This window comes from Musa acuminata, chromosome BXJ3-7, assembly GCF_036884655.1.
Source record: "Musa acuminata AAA Group cultivar baxijiao chromosome BXJ3-7, Cavendish_Baxijiao_AAA, whole genome shotgun sequence".
Taxonomy (NCBI): domain Eukaryota; kingdom Viridiplantae; phylum Streptophyta; class Magnoliopsida; order Zingiberales; family Musaceae; genus Musa; species Musa acuminata.
In genome coordinates this window covers 36947173-36968339 of record NC_088355.1, presented here as the reverse complement: position 1 = coordinate 36968339, position 21167 = coordinate 36947173, and the positions used below count along the sequence as shown (strand labels likewise).

General features: G+C 39.4%; 3 protein-coding genes and 1 long non-coding RNA gene across 8 annotated transcripts; 1 reads left to right on the top strand and 3 right to left on the bottom strand.

Annotated features, from left to right (window-relative positions):
• Positions 1 to 1940: 1940 nt before the first annotated feature.
• Positions 1941 to 5998, top strand: LOC135584583 (phosphatidylinositol 4-kinase gamma 5-like). 3 transcript variants are annotated; one of them, XM_065157809.1, is made up of 2 exons: positions 1941 to 2100; positions 3460 to 5998. In XM_065157809.1, exon 2 carries the CDS (start codon positions 3742 to 3744, stop codon positions 5692 to 5694), a length of 1953 nt encoding a protein of 650 aa, XP_065013881.1. In that variant the 5' UTR covers positions 1941 to 2100; positions 3460 to 3741; the 3' UTR covers positions 5695 to 5998. The 3 variants fall into 3 exon arrangements, with proteins under 3 accessions (XP_065013881.1, XP_065013883.1, XP_065013882.1); XM_065157811.1 differs by having other exon boundaries at positions 1942 to 2139; XM_065157810.1 differs by having other exon boundaries at positions 1942 to 2208.
• A 1186-nt stretch (positions 5999 to 7184) lies between these two features.
• On the bottom strand, positions 7185 to 11224 carry LOC135642037 (uncharacterized). The gene is made up of 3 exons (XR_010497857.1): positions 11085 to 11224; positions 9966 to 10284; positions 7185 to 8268 (listed from the first exon to the last, which is right to left on the bottom strand). It is a non-coding gene; the product is annotated as an uncharacterized LOC135642037 (long non-coding RNA).
• Positions 11225 to 12301: 1077 nt separating this feature from the next.
• LOC135584580 (uncharacterized) lies at positions 12302 to 14285 on the bottom strand. Of its 2 annotated transcripts, none has more exons than XM_065159329.1 (5): positions 13973 to 14285; positions 13843 to 13892; positions 13626 to 13767; positions 13010 to 13068; positions 12302 to 12847 (listed from the first exon to the last, which is right to left on the bottom strand). In XM_065159329.1, exons 1-5 carry the CDS (start codon positions 14058 to 14060, stop codon positions 12569 to 12571), a joined length of 618 nt encoding a protein of 205 aa, XP_065015401.1. In that variant the 5' UTR covers positions 14061 to 14285; the 3' UTR covers positions 12302 to 12568. The 2 variants fall into 2 exon arrangements, with proteins under 2 accessions (XP_065015401.1, XP_065015403.1); XM_065159331.1 differs by having other exon boundaries at positions 13671 to 13767; positions 13973 to 14256.
• Positions 14286 to 16094: 1809 nt separating this feature from the next.
• LOC103992355 (amino acid transporter AVT6A) lies at positions 16095 to 19416 on the bottom strand. 2 transcript variants are annotated; one of them, XM_009412015.3, is made up of 6 exons: positions 18918 to 19416; positions 18316 to 18833; positions 17724 to 17876; positions 17393 to 17596; positions 16730 to 17195; positions 16095 to 16457 (listed from the first exon to the last, which is right to left on the bottom strand). In XM_009412015.3, exons 2-6 carry the CDS (start codon positions 18740 to 18742, stop codon positions 16316 to 16318), a joined length of 1392 nt encoding a protein of 463 aa, XP_009410290.2. In that variant the 5' UTR covers positions 18743 to 18833; positions 18918 to 19416; the 3' UTR covers positions 16095 to 16315. The 2 variants fall into 2 exon arrangements, with proteins under 2 accessions (XP_009410290.2, XP_009410288.2); XM_009412013.3 differs by having other exon boundaries at positions 18316 to 19416.
• Positions 19417 to 21167: the final 1751 nt, after the last annotated feature.

The following is a 21167-nucleotide window of genomic DNA, read 5'->3' as shown; positions in this document are numbered from 1 at the left end:
AAGTCACGCGGAACAAATGATGCGTCGCTAGTCTGGATTGCTCGGCTGCTTGACCAAAGCATCTGCTTGATCAAAGCATCTGCTGACTGTTGTTTCCTTCGAAGCTTTGTCAATTTCATGCATTCAAAGAGCCCCCTTTGTTTTTTCTTACTAGAAAAGATCTTCAAAAATTCTTTCTGTAGATTTGGATCTAATAAAATTTTCTTTTGAGGAAAACAAAAAAGATTAGAGCACAAGTTTTGTGAAGCATTGCCTTATCATCATCCATGAGATGTTGAGGCTGCACTTGATTGTACAGCCACATTCAACAAGCTCAGCAGCCTCATCACCAACAGTGGAGGAGGAGGAGGAGGATAACATGTCACAGTACTGTTGGAAAAAGAAGGTCCAAGCAGTCTCTCTCAGTGTTCATGTGCTTCACCAATCTTTAAGCAAAATGCATAATTAATTTCCATCACAAGAGGGCCAACTCACCTTCATAGGTTAGAGACTGGTTCCTTTCACCTCAGCATCACTTGCCTGCCCCCCCTTCCTACACCCTATAAACCTCTACTTCCTACCTTCCTTAAGTACTCATCATTTTGTTTGTGCCTTCAAGTTTTATGCTCACTCCTGATTGATCACCAAGCACAATCCTGAGCTTGCCTTTTGGTATTGAATCCATTACCAAAAATAAAAGAGAACAACACTGTAACACATAATTTTCACATCACAGTTGCACTTTTTCTTCTAAACATTATTGAGATGAACTATTATCTCAATCAATACCTTAGTTTAATCTCACCTAATATTATTAATTCAGTTTTAACACTTTAGTAACTTTATGTTACTGTATTGAGCTACCACTATATTATTATTAGTTTTTAAATTAAATAATTAAGATCAATGATTCAAACTCAACAAATTAATTCATTAATCATCTCTTTAGGTTGGATAATGATACTTATAATTTTAAAATTATTAGTAAAATAGATATTACAAAAATACTAATTTTAAATGAACCAGTCATCTGATAACAGATATATCAAGAAAATTTCAATCTTACTATTTTTCTCAAAATGATTTAAAAGAGTTTAAATGTTATTATGTTAATACTTTTATTCATTGTGAGCATAAAAATTAAGTATCATTAAAGATATTAGTTTATTTAACTGATAAAGACCTTAACATTTTATTATAAAATTCCATGCTCAAATTTTATTTTCACCATTTATCCCAAAAAAAAAAAGAAAACCTCATATATTAATCACTTGGATGGTGATTAATATATGAAGAAAAAAAAAACCTCATTGTTTATCCCCAAAAAATAAAAACCTTATATATTAATCACTTGGATGGTGGGACCCACATAAATTTATGAGCCCCCAAAATTGGGTGTAGCTAAATGCTACAATGCAGAATGCTCAATCATTCATGAAACCTTTAACGGGTGACGCGGTCTGGACCGCAAAGGCCGCAGAAACATCGAATATGTCCGCCATCATTTCAGGGGTGATTCAGTCAGCCAGTCCAGTAAATGGGTGTAATACGGAACCACGTACCTGCCGGCGTTCCCTAAGCTTTCAGATTACACGCGGCAGTGTTGTGTCTTCATCTCGGCGCGTAAGTATTTCCTCGTAAGATTTGGGCGTGTGGAATACATTCTTTAGACAATCAACCGAGGGCAGTTCAGTTCCGGTGATGAGGCGGTAACCTGACCTCATTAATCACCAATCTCTTGTCCCCACGTTGCTTGATATCATCCGTCGGATGATTCTCGCTCGCCAGTCCAACGGCTCCCTCTTCCTCCGTTTCCTTCCAGAGACTTCGAATCCAGATAGAGAAAAGGGGGCAAACGTTTGGCGTAATTAATATATGATTTATTACGGCTTAAAGCCTTAATCACGGGAGGGTTTAGTTGTCTTAACCACGGGCTTGTTTTGCAACTCCTAATAAAGGGCAAAGAAGATTGAAGACAGGCGAGAGAGTGGGAGAGGGAGAGGGAAAGAGCGAGTGGACTTGGAGGAGGAGCGCGATCCTCCGCCGTGGGATCGACAACCGGGTCGGATTCCCGCGTCGGGTCGCCGTGGAGCTGGTGGTTCGGTGAGATCGCAGCCGCTGGTGGGTTACTTCCGCCGCCTCTCGCGATCTCCCTTGCCAGTATGACGCTTGGTTCCTAGACGATTTCTTTTTACGATCTCCTCGTTTGGACGTTCTTGATGTCGCTAGGTGCCTCAGATCGTTTTTAGCTTTGGTTGTTTGGTTGATTCTTGCGGATTCTTGGACACGATGATGGGGTTTTCGGGGGCGATTTGGTCTCTGCCTAGGAATATTAGGGTTTTGGTTTCATCCGGCTACACCGAGACGATCGCTACTTAGATCGTCAGGTTTTATTACTTGAAATTAGCGGGCACGTTTTGGAACGGAAAGGTTTGGTTCTAAAGCAACCAAGAACCGGTGGAGTAAGCGTCGACTGTTGCTTCTTCTCGTATTTTGTTTTTGGGATATGATAATTTTCTTGATTTTTGGGGAAAAAGTGGCAAAGACTTTGCACGGTTTTCATTCTGGTTTGATGAGGTCCGTGGAATCTCTCAGTGAAGCATCAGCGCATTTTGATTGTTTGATTAACACTCCTAAATCTTGATCGTTATCTTTCAGCAACTGATCAAACAAATATCTCAGCATGGGGTCTTGGTCACTTGATTTGTTATGTTTATGTGTTTGGATGTCTCATTTGTTGCTTCTCATCGATTGTTATCCGGTTCTTGTTTATAGATATGCACTTTTTGTTTTTGTAGGAAACGACACTTATTTTGGAGAACATTTGGGTGCAAATGGATTAGTTTTATGCTAATGCTTCAAAACAAATGTTATATGGAGAATCTTGTTTTATTGCATATTGGACTGGCAACTTCTTAGCGCTATTTTTCTTGGGTATCTTTAGTTTCTATAATATTGTCATGACTAGAAACGAAGTAGTAAAGTTGATGTCCTGTCTTGGCTTTTGTCCCTTTTTCGTAGCGGCCAATCGTTCATACTATTTATTGTTGACCTCCAGTCTGTCTATTGCTTTGGTAATTTTATGCTAATGCTTCAAAACAAATGTTATACGGAGAATCTTGTTTTATTGCATATTGGATTGGCAACTTCTTAGCGCTATTTTTCTTTGGTGTCTTTAGTTTCTATAATATTGTCATGACTAGAAACGAAGTAGTAAAGTTGAAGTCCTGTCTTGGTTTTTGTCCCTTTTTCGTAGCCGCCAATTGTTCATACTATTTATTGTTGATCTCCAGTCTGTCTATTGCTTTGGTAATTTTATGTTATTCGTCTGGTTCACGATTGCTTATTTCACTTGCGAATATACATGCTATGAATTGCTTGAATTTTCCAAAGATTAGATGTGATGAATCGGTAATTACTTTTCTATCGTAAGTTGGTTTTATTGTTTCAGTGCTTACAAGTAGAACACTTTGTTGACAGGTCCTGATTCCTTCATATCAGCCTAATGGCCAATAAGATGGGTTTTCCAATGTAGGGTGGTCGCTCATCTTCCCACAGACCTACTGCTTTCTAGTTTTTGTTCAAGGTCTGCTGGTCCAGTATTACTTTCTCACTTAATGATCGATCCTGTACTGCACCTTCTCTCTATAACCGCGTCAGCCTCCGTGTGTGGCGTGTGCTCAAGAGAGAAGAAGAGAAAGAAGAAAATCATCTGTTTGGCCGAAGTATCTGTTGTTGATAACTGTGGATCCTACTTATTCCATGTCGCCTAACTTGGACAGCCCCATTAAGACCCAGATGGCAGTTTCCGTCTTAACCCACACCCTTAACTACGAGTACCATCGGAGCAACCAAAGTGAAGGAAAACCAAGTGGACGAAGGCGTGTGTTCGTTCAAACTGAAACTGGATGTGTATTGGGTATTGAACTGGATCGTGCGGATAATGCTCATACTGTGAAGAGAAGGTTACAGATTGCTCTTAATGTACCTACCGATGAGAGCTCGCTCACTTTTGGTGACCTTGTGTTGAAAAATGATCTCAGTGCTGTCCGGAATGATTCACCATTGCTTCTTACCAGGAATTCCATGCATAGAAGTTCCTCCACTCCGTGCCTCTCTCCTACTGGAAAGGACATCCACCAGCAAAGGGATCGGAGTGGCCCAATCGAAGTTTTAGTGTGCTCTAGCCGCTGCTCTCGAACAAGACAGCTGGTCAAGGATGTTGTGAAGGCTATTAAAAATGGCGTTGCTCCTTTACCGGTTCACAGTGGGCTTGGTGGTGCCTACTACTTCAGGAACACCAAAGGTGAGAGTGTTGCAATTGTGAAGCCCACAGATGAGGAACCATTTGCACCGAATAATCCTAAAGGTTTCACTGGGAAGGCCCTTGGACAACCAGGCTTGAAAAGGTCTGTGCGGGTTGGTGAGACTGGATTCAGGGAAGTTGCTGCATACCTCCTGGATTATGATCATTTTGCCAATGTCCCCCCCACGGTCCTTGTCAAGATCACTCATTCGGTTTTCCATGTGAATGAAGGTGTTAACTCTAATACTAGCGGCAAGGCTGTTGACAGGAAGCGGAGTGCAGTCAGCAAGATAGCATCCTTTCAACAATTTATTCCTCATGACTACGATGCTAGTGACCATGGGACGTCCAGTTTCCCTGTTGCAGCTATACACAGGATTGGTATCCTCGATATTAGAATTTTTAATACTGACAGGCATGCTGGAAACCTCTTGGTGAGGAAACTTGAAGGGGCAACTGGTAGATTTGGGGCTCAGACAGAACTTATTCCAATCGATCATGGTCTCTGCTTGCCGGAGAGTTTGGATGATCCATATTTTGAGTGGATCCACTGGCCACAGGCATCAATCCCTTTCTGTGAGGATGAGCTTAAGTATATTGCAAACCTTGATCCGGTGAAAGATTCTGAGATGCTTCGTATGGAGCTGCCCATGATCCGCGAAGCATGCCTTAGAGTTTTGATCCTGTCAACAATTTTTCTCAAGGAAGCAGCTGCATTTGGGCTTTGCCTTGCAGAGATTGGTGAGATGATGAGCAGGGAATTCAGGGGAATGGAAGAGGCGCCAAGCGAACTGGAAGTTGTGTGCATTGAGGCAAGACGGCTGATAGCAGAAAAAGTGGTCATTTCTCCAGTAATCAGTCCAAATTATGATGACACAATTCAGTTTGATATTGACTATGAGGAAGCTGATCCGGTGATGCCGAAATCTCCATCTTTCAATTTTGGATCCAGAGGAAGAATCTCCAGAAACCCGCTGTCAAGATTAGAAGAGAGCTTGGAGGAGCAGGAGGAAGATGATGAGAACATTGAGCACAATATGGAGGATACTACTTACTGCTCGGATGCCCGTGAGTGGCCTCCACATGCCTCAAGACTGTCCGCTTCTTTGAAGACCATGACTCTTGCTGGGAATAGTCAGAACTATGTGGCTGGTGTTCCAAGAGCTAATTGTACCACTGGTAGAAATAGCGGTGGTGCCAGTGGGCTTCAGGGTAGGAATAGTAGGAGTGCGAACGAACAGCTGCCTGCAAGTGTGAGCTTCGTGAAGCTGGCTAACATGGGAGAAGAGGAGTGGTCAGCATTTCTTGAGAAGTTCCAGGAGCTGCTGCAAGGTGCATTCCGTAGCCGGAAGTGTGGTGCCACTGGCCAGAGGCTCAAGCAGAGGTTGGGCAGTTCTTGTCAGTTTTGAGTGTAGAAGATAGGTATGGAGAGTTGAGAGAGGTTGTTTTTACAGCGGTTGACTATGAGCCCTTATCTAGTAGGTGTAACGAAGGGAGAAGGTGGCTGTAAGAATAAGATTGTTGTGTAGTAGTATTATGTTTGAGAGGATGTGACGGAGGTGAAACTCGAGTCTGTGCCGCCGCCTCTGTATATATATGTTTTATGGTTGAAGAAGGTAGGTAGTGTGATGGCCTGCCTGTATGTATGTTATTATGTTCCTAAAGAAAACACTCGGCAGCAATAAGAAAACTCAGTTCGGTGGGTAATGTAAATTTGCTGATGTCTTCTTCTCTGCATTATTAGCATGTTTATTACAATGAATCGTTGCCTTTTTTTCTTATTCACTGCTATTTCTGATGTGATCACAGATGATGCGGATCAAGCCCTGGTATATATACAAAAGGTAATCAAGTTTGTAATGTACTGTTTTGTGATTCTCAAGTAAGGAGGACTTGAATACCGAAACATGCACGCATGATGATGATGATGATACGTGAGAAGGTGAGAGGCACTTGCCTCTAAACTTCATCAGGTGCGGAGGGAGTCCTCTCTCTTTTTAAACACGTGTTGTTTTTTGAGTTCTTAGCTACGGCTGTGTATGATTTAGCTTTTCTTACCCGTAATTCAAATCAGAATGTTGTTACTAGTTTAAGTTGATCGAGAATGTCGGCCATCGTAACCAGAGCATCTCTGCGTCAAGATGAAGTTAAGAGAGTTCGGAAGATGTCGACAATGGGTGATGATGTATCCTTGTGACTTAATGTCCTGGACGGATCGATGTTACCAAAATATAATAATAATAATAATAATAATAATAATAATAATAATAATAATAAATAATAATAATAATAATAATAATAATCTCTCTGTGTGTGTCAGGAAATTTGTCGTGTCATGTGCCTCCATCATTAATAAAACCCTGCTCTCATGTGTCTTTCTTTTTCGTCTTCAGGAAACATCCATGTTGAGTCGGGATCAAGGCACAGAAGGACTGGAAGATGGTGGAAGCCCACCTCCCATCCTCAGCTGCATCTCTATGATTGATGCTGAACACTTAAGGCACAACCCATGTCGCGTGTTCCCCTGTGATCATGTGTTTGCACTTGCACCACCATGCGAGGAGCCAAGTGGCGTACTTTCTTAAGCCAGAAAGGGTGGTTGGGTTGGTGGCAGCGACATGGAAAGTGGAGAGAGTATGAGGTAAGCTTCGCCATCACGAAGCTGTAGGTTACCGAGTCGGGCACGTCGTGGATGTTCCCCTTTCTTCCTTATCTTAATGAGAGTAGGTGGTGAGTCAGTTTCAGGTGGAGCTGCTGCTGCTGCTGCTGCTGCAGCTGCTACGACTCGAAGATAAGAAGAAGACAGATGGTAGGAGTTGACAGTCGATGATGGGGACTGCCTGCCTGGCTGGGACCTGCTGTGCCGATACATTAAGCACGAGGAAGTTGCATTTGCTCAAACCACACCCAACATAGTAAGTACATCATGAGACATGATTCGTTGTTTTTATACACGCATAATGCTTCTTCTTATTGATCATGAGACATCTAGTCTTAGGTTAGTCTAGTTTGGGCATATTTAGGTTGACTTAAGACTTCTGTGAGTCTAGCTTGGGTTTTCTTTTAATTTTCTTACCTTTTTGGATTTTTTTTTTGTCCATATTGTTAATTCCTATTTTAGGTCATATTTACACTTTTTTTTTAATTAAAATCTTTAGTTTGAGTCCCCTATCATGGACACAGATAAATTTGGAAGAGTTTAAGCTATTAGGGTCATGTTTGAACATTCCACACATTTCTTTTGGATAGAATTTTTGGTGACATATGACATTTACTATCATCTCTTCAGATAAAATTTTAGGAAGATGAGTGTTAGTCTAATTGAAAAATCTTCCTACATGAACATCTTATGAGTCTATATACAATCATAACTTGCATAAATGAAATTATGTGTTTTGAAGAGTATGGCCTAGTTGTCCTATCCCTATCTTACTTTACTTCTCTAAGATGATATTCTTATTTATTAGTTTATTTATTTTCCTTTTATGATCTTGATTGAGGATATGTGTGTGTGAGTCTAATCAACTGGGTTGCCTACATGAGACATAGGAGAGAGAGTGTGCCCAGATTTACTTGATTTATTTATGTTCTGACACAATCAAATGGTTAGGTTAACATGATTATCTAGCTGTCTAATTGTTCCAAAATAGCTTTCTGCCTGATTTCGTGGCTTTCACTCATGTATTAATTCAGATTGATGCCAGTAGTAATTTTATCTCACTAAAACAAACTTAAACCATAATAGAAGACATTTTCAGTTTATGTTAGCAAACTCATTCATGCAATTTCAGTCCAAAAACTGAGCAGTATACCTCTGTTGGTAACTCTTTTTTCCTTGGATTGAATTACCTGCAAGCGCCTTAACAGCTACCAATTCACCTGTTGGAATTGTAGCTTGATATAATGGCCCAAAAGATTGTTGTCCTAAAACTGTTGTAAAGTTCTGTGTGGCTCTCTGGATATCCCCAGCACATATTAACCATCTGCATGAAGTTAGATAACTATATCCCATTGCTTAAACAAGAGACTATTTGATGCGTCAGGTAAGCCAATGCTATCAAAAGAAAATTTGACTCCAAGAAGAATTTCAATCATATATCCTTAAGAATGTGTAAGCCATGGAAAAGCAAATCAACTCTAGTTAAGACTCTGGATTACAGTCTTTCAATCATGCAACACAGAATTAAGATATGGTTCTTTGCTATTAAGAATCTGTTCTAAAGCTGAGATGTATTTAGATCTATACATCAACTTAAATCATGACTGAGATGTGTCCGATTGAAGGAGAGCACATCCTTACTTGGTTCACTCACTAAGTCCCTGGATAACATATAGACAAATGTATTGTCTTCTTTACATTATTGCTAACATAACCATGTATAGATTTCCTTAATCTTGTAAACTGAATTAATACATTATTGTCAGCATACTCCTTTACATTGCTGACTAATATGTAGAATGAGAATACTCCTTTACATTAATTTTAACATAACCATGTAGAGATTTCCTTAATCTTGTAAACTGAATGTGACTATATAACATCTCCTGTGAGGGATTAATAATGAAGTTTAGAAGACTTTAGTCTTCATACTAAGGACAAAGAGATATCAAGGTCCATATATATAAAAGGTAGATATACAACAAATGGTACTATGCTGCGGTTGAAGTATTCAACCAGTATTTTGCAACTTGTGTGTTTTAAATCTTGATCTGATACTAAATCGATCCTTAGCCAGATTGTTATGGCACCAATATACCAAACATTATATCAGCAATGTCAATCAATCACTTAAAATAAAAACAAAGTATAATATCAAGCAGATTGTTTTAAATTAGGCTATCATGGAAACAGCCTCTTCAAATATTTAAATATTTAAGGCTGTATACATTGACCTACCTAGACCCTGCATTGGCGGAAACCTCATGTATTGAGTACACCCTTTTTTTAAACAATATAGGATTTGATATACCGTTATTAATTCCTGATCAGTCGGGAATATATCAGAGGGGGTATGTACTGCTTGGTCCGACTGAGTATTTAGAACCATGCTTGAAACAACTTGACATAGTTGGACATGCATGAAGGTAGCATGCAAATAGATTTATCATTGGGCCTCTCATTTAACAACTTTGACAAATTCTATCAATAAAAAGAATATCTGAACATCTTCTATAATTTTTTTCTGCTACTGCAGAAGAATACTAAATATTCCTCCATTCTTGTCCAAGAACTATTCAAAAACATTTTTTTATAAAAGATTATTTAGGTGGATCAGATCGCACCAAAATTCTTGAGTTATGTGTTTTCAGACAGAATTTAGTATGGGACACCCAACATATGTCAATCCCACACGTGCCATCTATGGAAACTTTGAAAGTTGATTTGATCCACCCAAGTCCTAAGTTCAGTAAATAATAGTAAATTCAAGAAAGACATTGGAGGTAAGTTTCCTAATCTGAAGTTGCCAGAGAATTTGTGAGTGCAAAATATTTAAGGGATAGTAGAGCTTTCATTCGGATATAAGTCACACATTAAAAAAAAAAAGGAAGACATTTCATCTTGGAAGTTAAGTGGTTAATCTCTTGGACTTCAGCTTAATAAATCCTATGTAACATAATCAATCTATTTTGAAAACCAATAAATTATTTAACGACAGCAGAAAATCAATAAATCACATACTTGTATGAATATCTTGGAACGCATGAGAGAGATGCAGAAAGGTCCTTGTTTTGTTGCAGATTCCAGTGTGCATTCCTCTTTGCCATGTATTGCAAGCCAGGATTAGTGTCAGAAACAGAGAGTGATGCACTTGAGTCAATGCTCATCTTAACGCCATTTGCACATATGGGAAGAGATGATACTCTTTCTTCATTCGGTTGGTGCTGTCCATGAGAATGCTTCTGGTAGAGCCTTATAACAATCAATGGAACATCTTGAAGTCTGGCTCAGCATTCCTTAGCACCTTTTGGTATTGAAAGCAATGGAACATCTTGAAGGCCTACAGTATAAGATGTCAAGCTTTCAATTAAAATGCTTAAGTAGGCCAAATCGACTTCTCGATATTTATTATTTTAGTATGAAGAAAATATGATGGATGTTTTTCTTATGAAGGAGGTCTATGGAATTTGCATCAAGGGTACCTCAAGAACATCCATCCATCTTGTGAATAAAAATGCATAAATCACAGAGTTTATTAACTAAATCATGTGGGCAGTTCAGATTAATTAAGGATCTACAGAATTTGCATCCTTAACTGAACTTATACATTCAATGTTGGTGAAGCAGATAAGCAACAATTTGACAGAATTATTATCCACAATAATGTCAAGGACGTGTTTCTGGCATGGTATTTAGGGTGATCTTTTTACTTGCTATTAATCTTGCATCATGTTGTAGATTGAAGATGAAATTCCAAGAAATACCCTATTTAATTTGCGCCACATGTTGTATGTTCCATCTACATTTCACCTCCACTACTCGTTCTTGAAATCAAGAACAAAAGAAACGGAAGCTGAGTTTGGGTTTTATCACTTCAATTCCAAAAAGATCGACGCCAAAGCGAAACCACAATGTCTGAAAAGAAAACAACAAAAGAACACGCTCCGCTTCGATTTTTATGCAAGAAAACTGCGCGCATTCTGAATTCAGCATCGAGAATGGCTTTCGAGAAATAAACGAAAGGTGGTTCTTGAAATCAACGGAACGAATCGACCAAAACAAGGGGTGGAAATCAAGAACCGCAGGAACCAGAGATTGCGCAGCGAAAAGCCTCACATCATTCAAAGAACGAACACATACCTCTCGGCACGAAGAAAAAGAAACCGGTTATGCATCTTGTGCATCAATCCGCTGATTGTTCTCATCCATTTGGCGACAACGAGCGCAACAGTGGACTGGATCGTCGAGAGAGATCGAGAGAGAGAGAGAGAGAGAGAGAGAAGTCGAGAAAAGAGGAACCGGGTCTGATGCGATCGCAGCTATCACGACATGCCTTCGGTGGGGCAGGCAAATGTTCCATCCCTGCCCTCTAAGCTACTGGAACCCACATATAATAGCCAATGAGAAGACACATCTGTCCGCCTTGTGGCTTAGACGAGGCAGGTGATACAGACCCTTGATGTACTTCCTTGTTGTGTTGGTGTTATTGGTGGGTACCGGTTGCTAAAATGAGATTGAGGGGACACTAGAACTGAACCTTCGAGTCCATTTCATTGACTTGACTTGGGAGAGTCAACTCTGTCGTCCAGAATCGTCATCAATTTTGTTTTATCCTTTATATATATATATATATATATATATATATATATATATATATATATATATATATATATATATATATATATATATATATTTATATTTCTGTAAAGTAGTTAATTACATGCAAAACATATGTGGATAATGCTATATAAAGATCCGAGGGAATTATTTCTATGACAAATTAACATGACATGGAAGCCTAGACACTCTCAGTTAATATTCAGATTGGTTAGTATGTTGTTGAATAGTGGTCTCTATTAAGACATTCTAATAGGTCTCATATTCCAGTTTACATGTTATATATGTCATTAATTGAATATATTTTTTTAATAAAAAAAGCCTACACACTTAATTGATTAATATTTTTTGGAATCCAAATTTGTAAGCAAACAAAACAAATCACACTGTACACTCACCATTGAAGGTTTATTGTAGTAAACTTGTAATGGATTTGTGTTCATAGGCTAATGATATATATACCCAATCCAATATAGTCTGCTAACTAATCAAACACTATACCTATCAACCATTATTAAAGTTCAACCCATACCATGGGAGCATCTGAAATCACACTAAGCAGTACTGCTAAGCTAGATCAATTGCTACCTTTCTCCACTGCAATCCAAGTAATTCTCACTATCAAGCTGGAGATTGAGATACTCAAGATTTGAGTAAAAACTTAGCATGGTTCTCTTTGGTTTTTCTTCTTTCAGATGTGTAGAAACTTGCTTTCTTGCATGTTAAGATTTTGTAGCACCTAAGAAAGCACATCTGAAAGCATCTTGTGGTACAAGATTACAGTTGAAGATTTGAAACAAGGCCTCAAGCTCATCTACTGCCAAAATTGTCCAAACCTATCAGTGCTTGGAAGCAAACAGGTAGGAAGGACTGAAGAGGCTTGTAGGCATTATTGACCACTCCTATATCCAAATATCTATTATGTGCTGATCAAAGAACAACTATGACCTAAGCCCTTTACAGTACCAAGCCAGCAGAGAGAGAGAGAGAGAGAGGCCATCTTCTGCCTAGGGCTTAGCATCAAGATGCTTCAAAGGAGTATCATTGTTGATGGGAGGCCTGCGGCGAGCCTTGGTTTGGTAGTCCTTGTGCAGCATGTTGAACATTTCAGTGACTGCATCCAGTTGTTTCTTAGGTTGAATTCTCTGGAATGGGTCATGGGATGATCCATGGGAGGCTGCTTGTGCTGTTGCCTTTGGCTTCACTGCCTCACCTGAACTCCCTTTTGTATGCTTTTTGACAGTGGTTTTTGGCCTTGGCTTAGGTATGCTAATTCTTCTGGAATCCTGAATCAGAAAATGAAAATGTTGCAAATATTTAGAGGTAGAATTAACATGTCTTTCTAATGTTTTCATGATTCTCTACACTTCAACAAAATATTTCTTGTGTGCTTACGTTTATGTGTGTGTGTGTGTGTGAGAGAGAGAGAGAGAGAGAGAGAGAGAGACCTTATCATGCATCTTTGTTGTTGAACCAAGTATCTTCTCTTCGGAGATCTTTGCCGGTCCTGCATCAAGAAATCCAGATACTTTAAATGGATCAAGAACTTATAATTCCTGTGCCCTATAACCCCATTCATGGAGCAACTACTTAAAATCTGTGTGCTAATCTCTGTTCCTTTTTTGAGACCAAGGATCATGATATATAAAGGATAGGAAATCTAAAAGGTTAACAAAGGAAAAGATATGCTAATCTTCTATTGATATCAGAATACCCGAATAAATATTCTTAATAATACAAATATTGAACAAAGACTCTGTTCATCATAAGCTTGAAGACATATGTGTTAGAAACAAACAGCTACTACTACTACTCCTTTAACCATTTCATACACATACACAGAGGCTTCTCTCCTGTTGTCGCTAAGACATGTATGAAGCAAAAATGGAAACAAAGTCTAAATCTACGGGTTAGTGAGCTCAAGAAAAGGAGTTGCAGTGGTGTCTTTGCCTTAGTTGTTCTTTGGGGGATGGGTTTTTGGGCCACGGTAGTCAGAGCTGAAAGGTATATGGCGAACCAGTTTGACCCTCGAGTGAAGACTTGTAACACTCTCTAAGTTCGTACCCCTCTTCCCTCCATGTTTACACTTTCCAGCATAAGGTTTTGCACCTGTTTCCACTGTGTCCTTCTTCTCCAACCTTTCTGCGCTCATCTTCCTTCCCCACAGCCATCTGCTCCTGCTTGTCGTGCTGCCAGGAAGTACTTCCTGTGAAGAAAACATTTCCGAAATCACTCTCCATCGTAGGGTATTCAAAAGTTCATGATGATCTAAGAAAGCAACCTCATCGATACCCATTGCACCACCATTCTTCTCCGTCAGTACTTCAACGACTGGAGAAAAGAGGAACCAAAGTAAGTATAGATGCATACCATTCCATGATCATCTATTCTAAGAGAGGAATGTAGCCTACCACTGCGAGCGCTTGCAATAGAGTCAGCAAGAGTAACCGAGCAGATCAAAAGCGCAAGAAAAAGGAACCTTAACCTTATGCACCCCATGTCCACAGAGACCTCTAAGGTGAGATTGCTCTAGAGATGTAAGAAGAGTAGCTACCCAGGATTCCAAACACATCCATCCTTCCCAGATATAACTCAGACAGTATGCTTTTGAAAACTGGTCCCTAACAATTAAATATGCCTTCGTCCCAGTTGGTACTTTGGAGCACTCAAACCGTGGAGCAAAGTTCAAAGCATGGAGAAGAAAAGTTGAACGTGGTTCTACGTATGCGTGGATGGAAGATAGGGGTGCTTAGAGCCTGTCTGCCGCCATGCATGCAACGATGAGAGGGTCGGAGTCTGGTGACCATGGCTTTTGCCTAGGGTTTTGGCCGAGTCTCTATCCATGTGTTCTTGGTCCCAATAGGTTTGACCGTGACCAACGTGGCTTATGAAGCCCTTACCAGTACACATGTCGATATTTAATTGCTTCTACTTCGAACAGTGTAGTTGATCAGTCAAAACCGTGGTTGGACTGACAAAGCAAGGCTCTGAAAGATTTGTTGATATCTAAGCTACATGGAAATATATTAAGGTCAAGATTCGTGCCCGGTAAACTAGGACACATCATTTCAGCCCATCCTGTCCGATATTGATTTCCTAATGACAGGTTCGTTTCGGCAGCCGAACTATGCGCAGATCAGGTTGCAGTGGCTTGAGAACATTGTTCCATCCTTTGCTTGTTGAAGATACCATCTGGGAAACCTATGGTAGGAGCTAACTATTAGAGAGAGAGAGAGAGAGAGTGAGAGAGTGAGACAGCAGCATCCTATAGGGGAGATCAACGAAGACATAGTGAAACAATCATCAAATCTTTGTTTATGATGGAGAACAGAAATGGGGAAGAAAGAGAAGTTGCTTGGCATGCCTTCTGATACATATACTAGAAATATTTGCAGAGAGAGGAAGAAACCTTCGAGTAAGATTTAAGTGTTTGCTTGAGAACCTGGAAACAGTGGAGGTTTGAGTTCTAGGGTTTAGTGAGGCGGATGAAGTGGGAAAACAAGAGGCTGAACACTGCAGCTCCTGGAATCACACACCCATGCATCTCTTTCATCGCAAGGAAGCTGTAACAAGCACTAGGGTTGAGGATTACTGCTGGGGAGTTTAAGAACACAGGCGCGTGCTGCCCAACTCTCCGCCGGTGGGCGTCTTTTGAGAAGCGTGTCAGCTGCTCACGAGTCGGTCACAGGAAGTCGCGTAGGAAATCGTGTAAGTTTGCCTTCCTTTCTTTCGGTGGGAGAACAGAAGGCTGTGTATGTTTGCGATCTGTCATTCCACGCGTCACAAGCTGGCCATGGAATGAAGCATCCACGTGATGTGTCGACCCTTCTCATCACATCACCATCTTTGCAGCTTCATCGGATCAGATCACCGGGCTTTCAGCGAATCAACTCGAAGGCAAAGGAGCTCTTCAGCTCACCACTCCCACAGCGATGGTCTCGAAGTAAGCAGTCCTCTCCATGATCTTGAAGCACAGATCTTTGCATTTGAATCGTGATTTTAAATTATTTTTAATTATTCAAAAATAAATTTATTTTTTATATTTTAAAAAATTATTTTAAATTAAAAATAATAAAAATTGATGGTTTGAATCATTTTGGAAAATCAAAATTATCGAGATATACTATCTTGTATAACCATGTAGTCATGTAGATGTTAACCATGTAAGAGTTTGCTGGCCCCTGAAATCATCAGTTTCCACATCATGTTGCTCACTGATGATAGCATGTGATACATATAATGTTGTGTGGAACTTTTGTCAAACTTTGTAGAAATCATTCCTGCCTAGCTTTTGACATTAGTGAAACTTCAAAGACAGCTAACAATGATGCAGTGAAGATAGATGTGGCTGTCTCCTGTGAGTTGAGCATGTTTGTTTCAGCAAGTCTAAAAAGATCAGGCCTCTTTATCCACCTAATTATACTGATATGAAGTGTTTGAGAAATGAAAAAGGATCACAGCATGAATATAGTGTCATCAAAATCTTGATCAAGACAGTTTAAGAGAAAATTCTAATTGTAAATGCATGACTACTTGAGAAGAAACAGACAACCTCATACTTCCAGGCCCAGCTTGACAATTATCAATGTTCAAACAACAGGTCCAGATTAAGAAATTGTACAGGTTACATACATGGAGCATGCAACTCAACCTATATGTTGAGCTGTGTCTATTATTGAAGGAGGAAACTTACAGGGTGCCAACAATTATATTATCCGATATATATATATGAGCCACCAGCATTAAAAATCATCCTAGGATTCAGGGGAGGCATCGGTCTTCTTAAAGAGAGAATAGGCGTCACTGTATATAGCAATGGCATTTGACAGAACGGCGAGGATGATCATGAAAACCGCCAGGATCTTGCCCCACTTCGTCGCAATGCCATGAGGATCTCTGAAATAGGAGAAACAATGTTAAGAGAACTCAGAAGCGCATAAATTTACTGAAGATGATACAGAAACTACTTATGGCTCTAAAAAGCATAGAACACATCAGAATCCATCGAGCATCCAAAGGTCAGATGCGAACATGTCATTGCCATATATGCAAGCTGTACTCCGAAACAAGTCAACTTCATCAAATGGATCCATATATCGAAGTGATTTTGCCGTGGTTATTAAAGAAAAGGGAAAGGGAAGTGGCGATGGTGAACTGCTAGGACTCACCTGAGTGTAATGGCAGCAGGAAAAATGAACCCAATGCAGACTGCAGCAGTTGCACCAGTAAATTGGAAGGCGTCCCAGATACTGGGAATGAAATTTGAAGCCAAGAAAATGATCGATAGAAGCACCACTGTAATTATAGCAAACCTCCTATTGTCTGAAGCTAAGGGGCTGGCCGATGCAAAAAGTAGGCCATCCACATTGACCCGCAGGGCATGGAAGATCATGGGGAACACGAGCATGAGGTGCACAGCATAGCTAACTCTGACTGCATCATTCAGAACAGAGCTGTATGGGATGCCAAGATTGGAATCAAAATTGGCAAGCACATCATCAAGGGTGGATTCACCAAAGAGGAGGAACCCAAAGAAACTCGTGGTTATGTAGACCGTGGAACAAAGCGCTAGTGATGTTCGTACAACAGGCTTTATCTGGGAAGGATCGTCGAGTTCGTTCTCTATAGGGTGAACTGCATAATCACAATACAAGAAAGAATGGTCAGTGTGTCAGAATTCCAAACTTTAATGAGCAAAGGTAACCAGTAATCCTGTTAAGCAGATTCATCAATCACATCATTTTGACAAACAAAAGACATACATCTAATCTGTGTGGCTCTGATGTAAATAATTTTACAAACAATTTTATATGAGATTCTAGTGTTCTTACCGTTGTAATGGCAGATATATGCAGTCACAATAATTGGGACCACCGTGAAGAAGTTCCACACAGATGCTAAATCTGGTACATCCGGAAATAATTTGGGCATTGCGATGCTTCCAGCAAGCAATTTAACAACAGCAATCCCTGCTGTAATTACCACAAAAACAACTGCCAGGGCAACAGATAAGGCAGATGTGTACCTCAGTGAATCTGCCAGAAAAGAGATGGTAAGATCAGAATTGCAAAAAGAATGCAGCAATTTAACTTCTCGAAGATGACTATTTGACTTGTAAAATTGTATGAGATATTAGAGACGGTCAAGATGTATTACACATACCGACACGCTTGAAGCATGCCAATGGAGCAAACACTGCCAGCATTGAGACCAGAAGAATGACAAAACGACTAGTCCACCAGTGCTGCCCGAACCATCCTTCCAAAACACCAGAGTGGTGGTAGCCACTCGAAGATGTACCAGAAAGCACATCACCTGGCAAAACAATCGTGATTAAGATTCATGCCACGAGAACAAAACAATACTATGGTTGAAACAAGTTGTCAACGACTGCTTTAACTATCAGAAGGCATTCGAAGGGATATCAGAATAGGAAGCGAAAAGTAAAATAGATATGAGAAGAAAATGGCTTGGCAAAGCAATTTCATATATGAAAACTTCTATAACATTGTAATTGTCGAAGAAAATATTTGACTAGTTCAATTATCAGGAAAGGTAGTAAATTTCAAATTTCAGATATATAATTAAGACAACAAAATGAGAACATGATTTTACCTTGGAGGAAAAATGCACATGCATATAATGAATTATGAACTGATTAAATAAGGATGCATCAACTATAGAAATGATTACACTCTTCACCTCAGCAAGACTGATCTTATAACTGGCAATTAAAACTTGACAGATAGCATACCGATAATGATCATGTATACAATCAACACGCCGACGTTGTTCACGATAATACACAATTGAATCAACACCTTGCCGGTTTTTCCAAATGCATCGCCCATTACTCCTCCATAGGAAACTGTTTTCCCTGCTCGGCTAGACCTGATCAACATATCAATCGATTGCTCCGTGAAGAAAGCAAAGAATACAATCAGGAGAATCCCAGGCACCAGCCCCAAGACTTTCATGGTGGCGGGCAGGGACATAATCCCTGCTCCGACGATGGTAGTTGATAGGTTGAAGACAGCCCCAGCAAAAGAAGCTCCATTGAACTCATCAAATTCCCCAGTTTCCTCCTGCTTGCTCGGTAACAGCGGAACTGTCTCATCAAGAATCCTTTTGGCCCTTCGCTGCCCATTGCTCTCATCGGGAGAAATGCTTACGATAGTCATTTGTATCACCCAAAAGTAGGACTTCTAGGAGAGAAGATTAAAAGGCCTCGAGTAGTTTGCTTCAAGCAACAGATAAATTTCAATCGCAGAGCTGGAAAAGATCAAATTTTGAGAACGGGAACCTGATCAAACGGGTTGCGGGCAGAGATTCCAAGCTAAATTTTCGAGAACCAACCTGCCAAGACCCTTCGATCTGTGAAGAAGCTACAGCGAATCGAGCAATTCTAACACCCAAACATTAAATTCTTTGTACAGAGTACGATGAATGGAAAATAACTAAACGATTGTGTATAAATCGTCCAAAGAACCCAACTTTGTTTGCTTTTCCAGATCCAGGGCTTCGCAATCCAAACGGCAAGAAGCAAATAAGGATCTTTAAACGACAGACAATCAAATTTAGACCGAAACGATAACCATCAAAGAAGCACAAAACGATCTGAGGTGGATACTACGTGTCCTACACGTCTCCCGCCCTTCTTTTCCCTGGTTTGACACGGAACGAGAAGATGACTCAGGGAAAATCGCAAAGATGAGATTTTTCCAGCTCCGCGACCGTCGTCGACGACCGATGAGCGGTTTCCAGTGCGATTGAGATCGTCGGCGAGGGAAAGGAAGGAGTTCCTTCTCCGCTCCTCGCCTCCTGCGGTGGGAATTTGTGGGGGAGGAGAGGCGATACCGTTGCTCGCTATTCTTCTATTTAATTACGAATTGACAGTATAACCCTTATTAGATATAGAAAGGACATATTTATGGAGGGATAGAGTTGTCACTTCACGTCCTGATTCAGACAGGTGTTCCAAAAAAAATATGCGATTTGACATTACTACCCTTCGTTCAAATCGAAACGATTTGGTTTTGCTTGCCCTCACCGAAGGACAAAGTTGTGATTTCGGCGGGCCGCGGGAGGACAGCCGTCCAATGGTAATCTCCACCGGGAAAAGGATCCCTCCCACCCACTCACTCACCGGCCCACCATCTCGATTGGTGTCAGAAAGGACGGTCACGTGGGTCCCACCGGTGGGGCCGACGCAGAAAACGAGACGCGTATGCTCTATTATTTATTCTCATGAATTTTCAATTTTCTTTTTCTTTTCTTTTCTTTTTTTTTTGGGTGATCTCATCACTTTGTCATCTTCTTCCCATCATAAGAATCACGTCAATGATATGTTTCCGTCCAATCAATATGATTTTAATCGATTTATAATATTATAATAAATTATATATTTTCAATTATACGAAAAAAATAATAGTAAAAAATATTATCAAATATTATAATCGGACCCAATGGATTGATCTTTAGAAAAAGGATAAAAAATAATAATATTTCAAATATTAGATAAAATTTTAAAAAATAGGGAGATTTTCTCGAAATTTACTCATAAACTAATATGAAGAAACAATTTATTACTTAATTAATACTTAATTCTATCCAACCAAATATTGTAATATATCTATGACTGAGGATACAAATGGTATCAAAATTTATGTCCCACTAAAAACAAGACAATTAGATAAGTCAAGATAAATAAAAAAGAGATAGAGAGAGAGAGAAAGAGAGTACAATAATTGAGGTCCAAATATGTGACTCGAGTTTGCCCACGAGGAAGTGATTCATTTCTTTGAGATCTCCATTATTGATTGGATGCTAATTTGTGTTTCTCATGCACGATTGATGATGCCTCGTGGGATTTTTGTTGTCTCCTTCTATTATTCAAGTTATTTTTTTCTCATGCTCTTAACTCGAGTTATTATTTTTTATATTCTATTAGTTTCTTCCATAAATAAAATGATGAGTTATAAATATTATAAATTTGTTGATGCCCATTATTTCCTTTAGGATTTCATTTTTTGTTTATTAATTCACATTATATTATGATCTTTGATTCAATTATGAATCAATTTATTGAATAATCGACTTCATTTTTTATAAAAATATAATTATAAAAAAAAACTTTTAGCAAAGGAGGATGATATGAATATTATAGTTTTGGTTCAATGAAATAATTAATTGGATAAAAATAATATCTAATTATGACTTGTAATTCTTTCGAGTTAACACATAATCATACGACGTAACATATTTATGGCTAGATAACCCTTGTAATTAGTCTCTCTCGACCAACTTAAGAGTTATCTCACTTTAAAAGATCCTCATGTGTGTGCTCAAAGATCGTACTATTTAACTTAAGTATTAAAAAAAATTATTGGTATTAAACATGCAATATCTCTATCGAAGGATTTTTTGACGAACATCGATTAATTTCGAACACGCTCTATACGTCTATGCATCACACAACGTGAATCTGATTGATCGGACTAAGAAAAATCTTAGTTTCTTAACTTTTAAAAGAATAAAATATATTTTTATTGTATTAAATAACATACATAACATCGATACGTGGATTTAAACATGAAACTCATTACT

Coding starts and splice junctions, on each gene's coding strand:
- LOC135584583 (XM_065157809.1), top strand. CDS start 3,742: ATGTCGCCTAACTTGGACAGCCCCATTAAGACCCAGATGGCAGTTTCC.
- LOC135584580 (XM_065159329.1), bottom strand. CDS start 14,060: ATGGGGTGCATAAGGTTAAGGTTCCTTTTTCTTGCGCTTTTGATCTGC. Junction 13,768..13,842: donor GTGCAATGGGTATCGATGAG/GTTGCTTTCTTA, acceptor TTTTCTTCACAG/GAAGTACTTCCTGGCAGCAC. Junction 12,848..13,009: donor CAACAAAGATGCATGATAAG/GTCTCTCTCTCT, acceptor TTTCTGATTCAG/GATTCCAGAAGAATTAGCAT.
- LOC103992355 (XM_009412013.3), bottom strand. CDS start 18,742: ATGACTATCGTAAGCATTTCTCCCGATGAGAGCAATGGGCAGCGAAGG. Junction 17,597..17,723: donor GGCATGCTTCAAGCGTGTCG/GTATGTGTAATA, acceptor CTTTTCTGGCAG/ATTCACTGAGGTACACATCT. Junction 16,458..16,729: donor CCTGCTGCCATTACACTCAG/GTGAGTCCTAGC, acceptor CTCCTATTTCAG/AGATCCTCATGGCATTGCGA.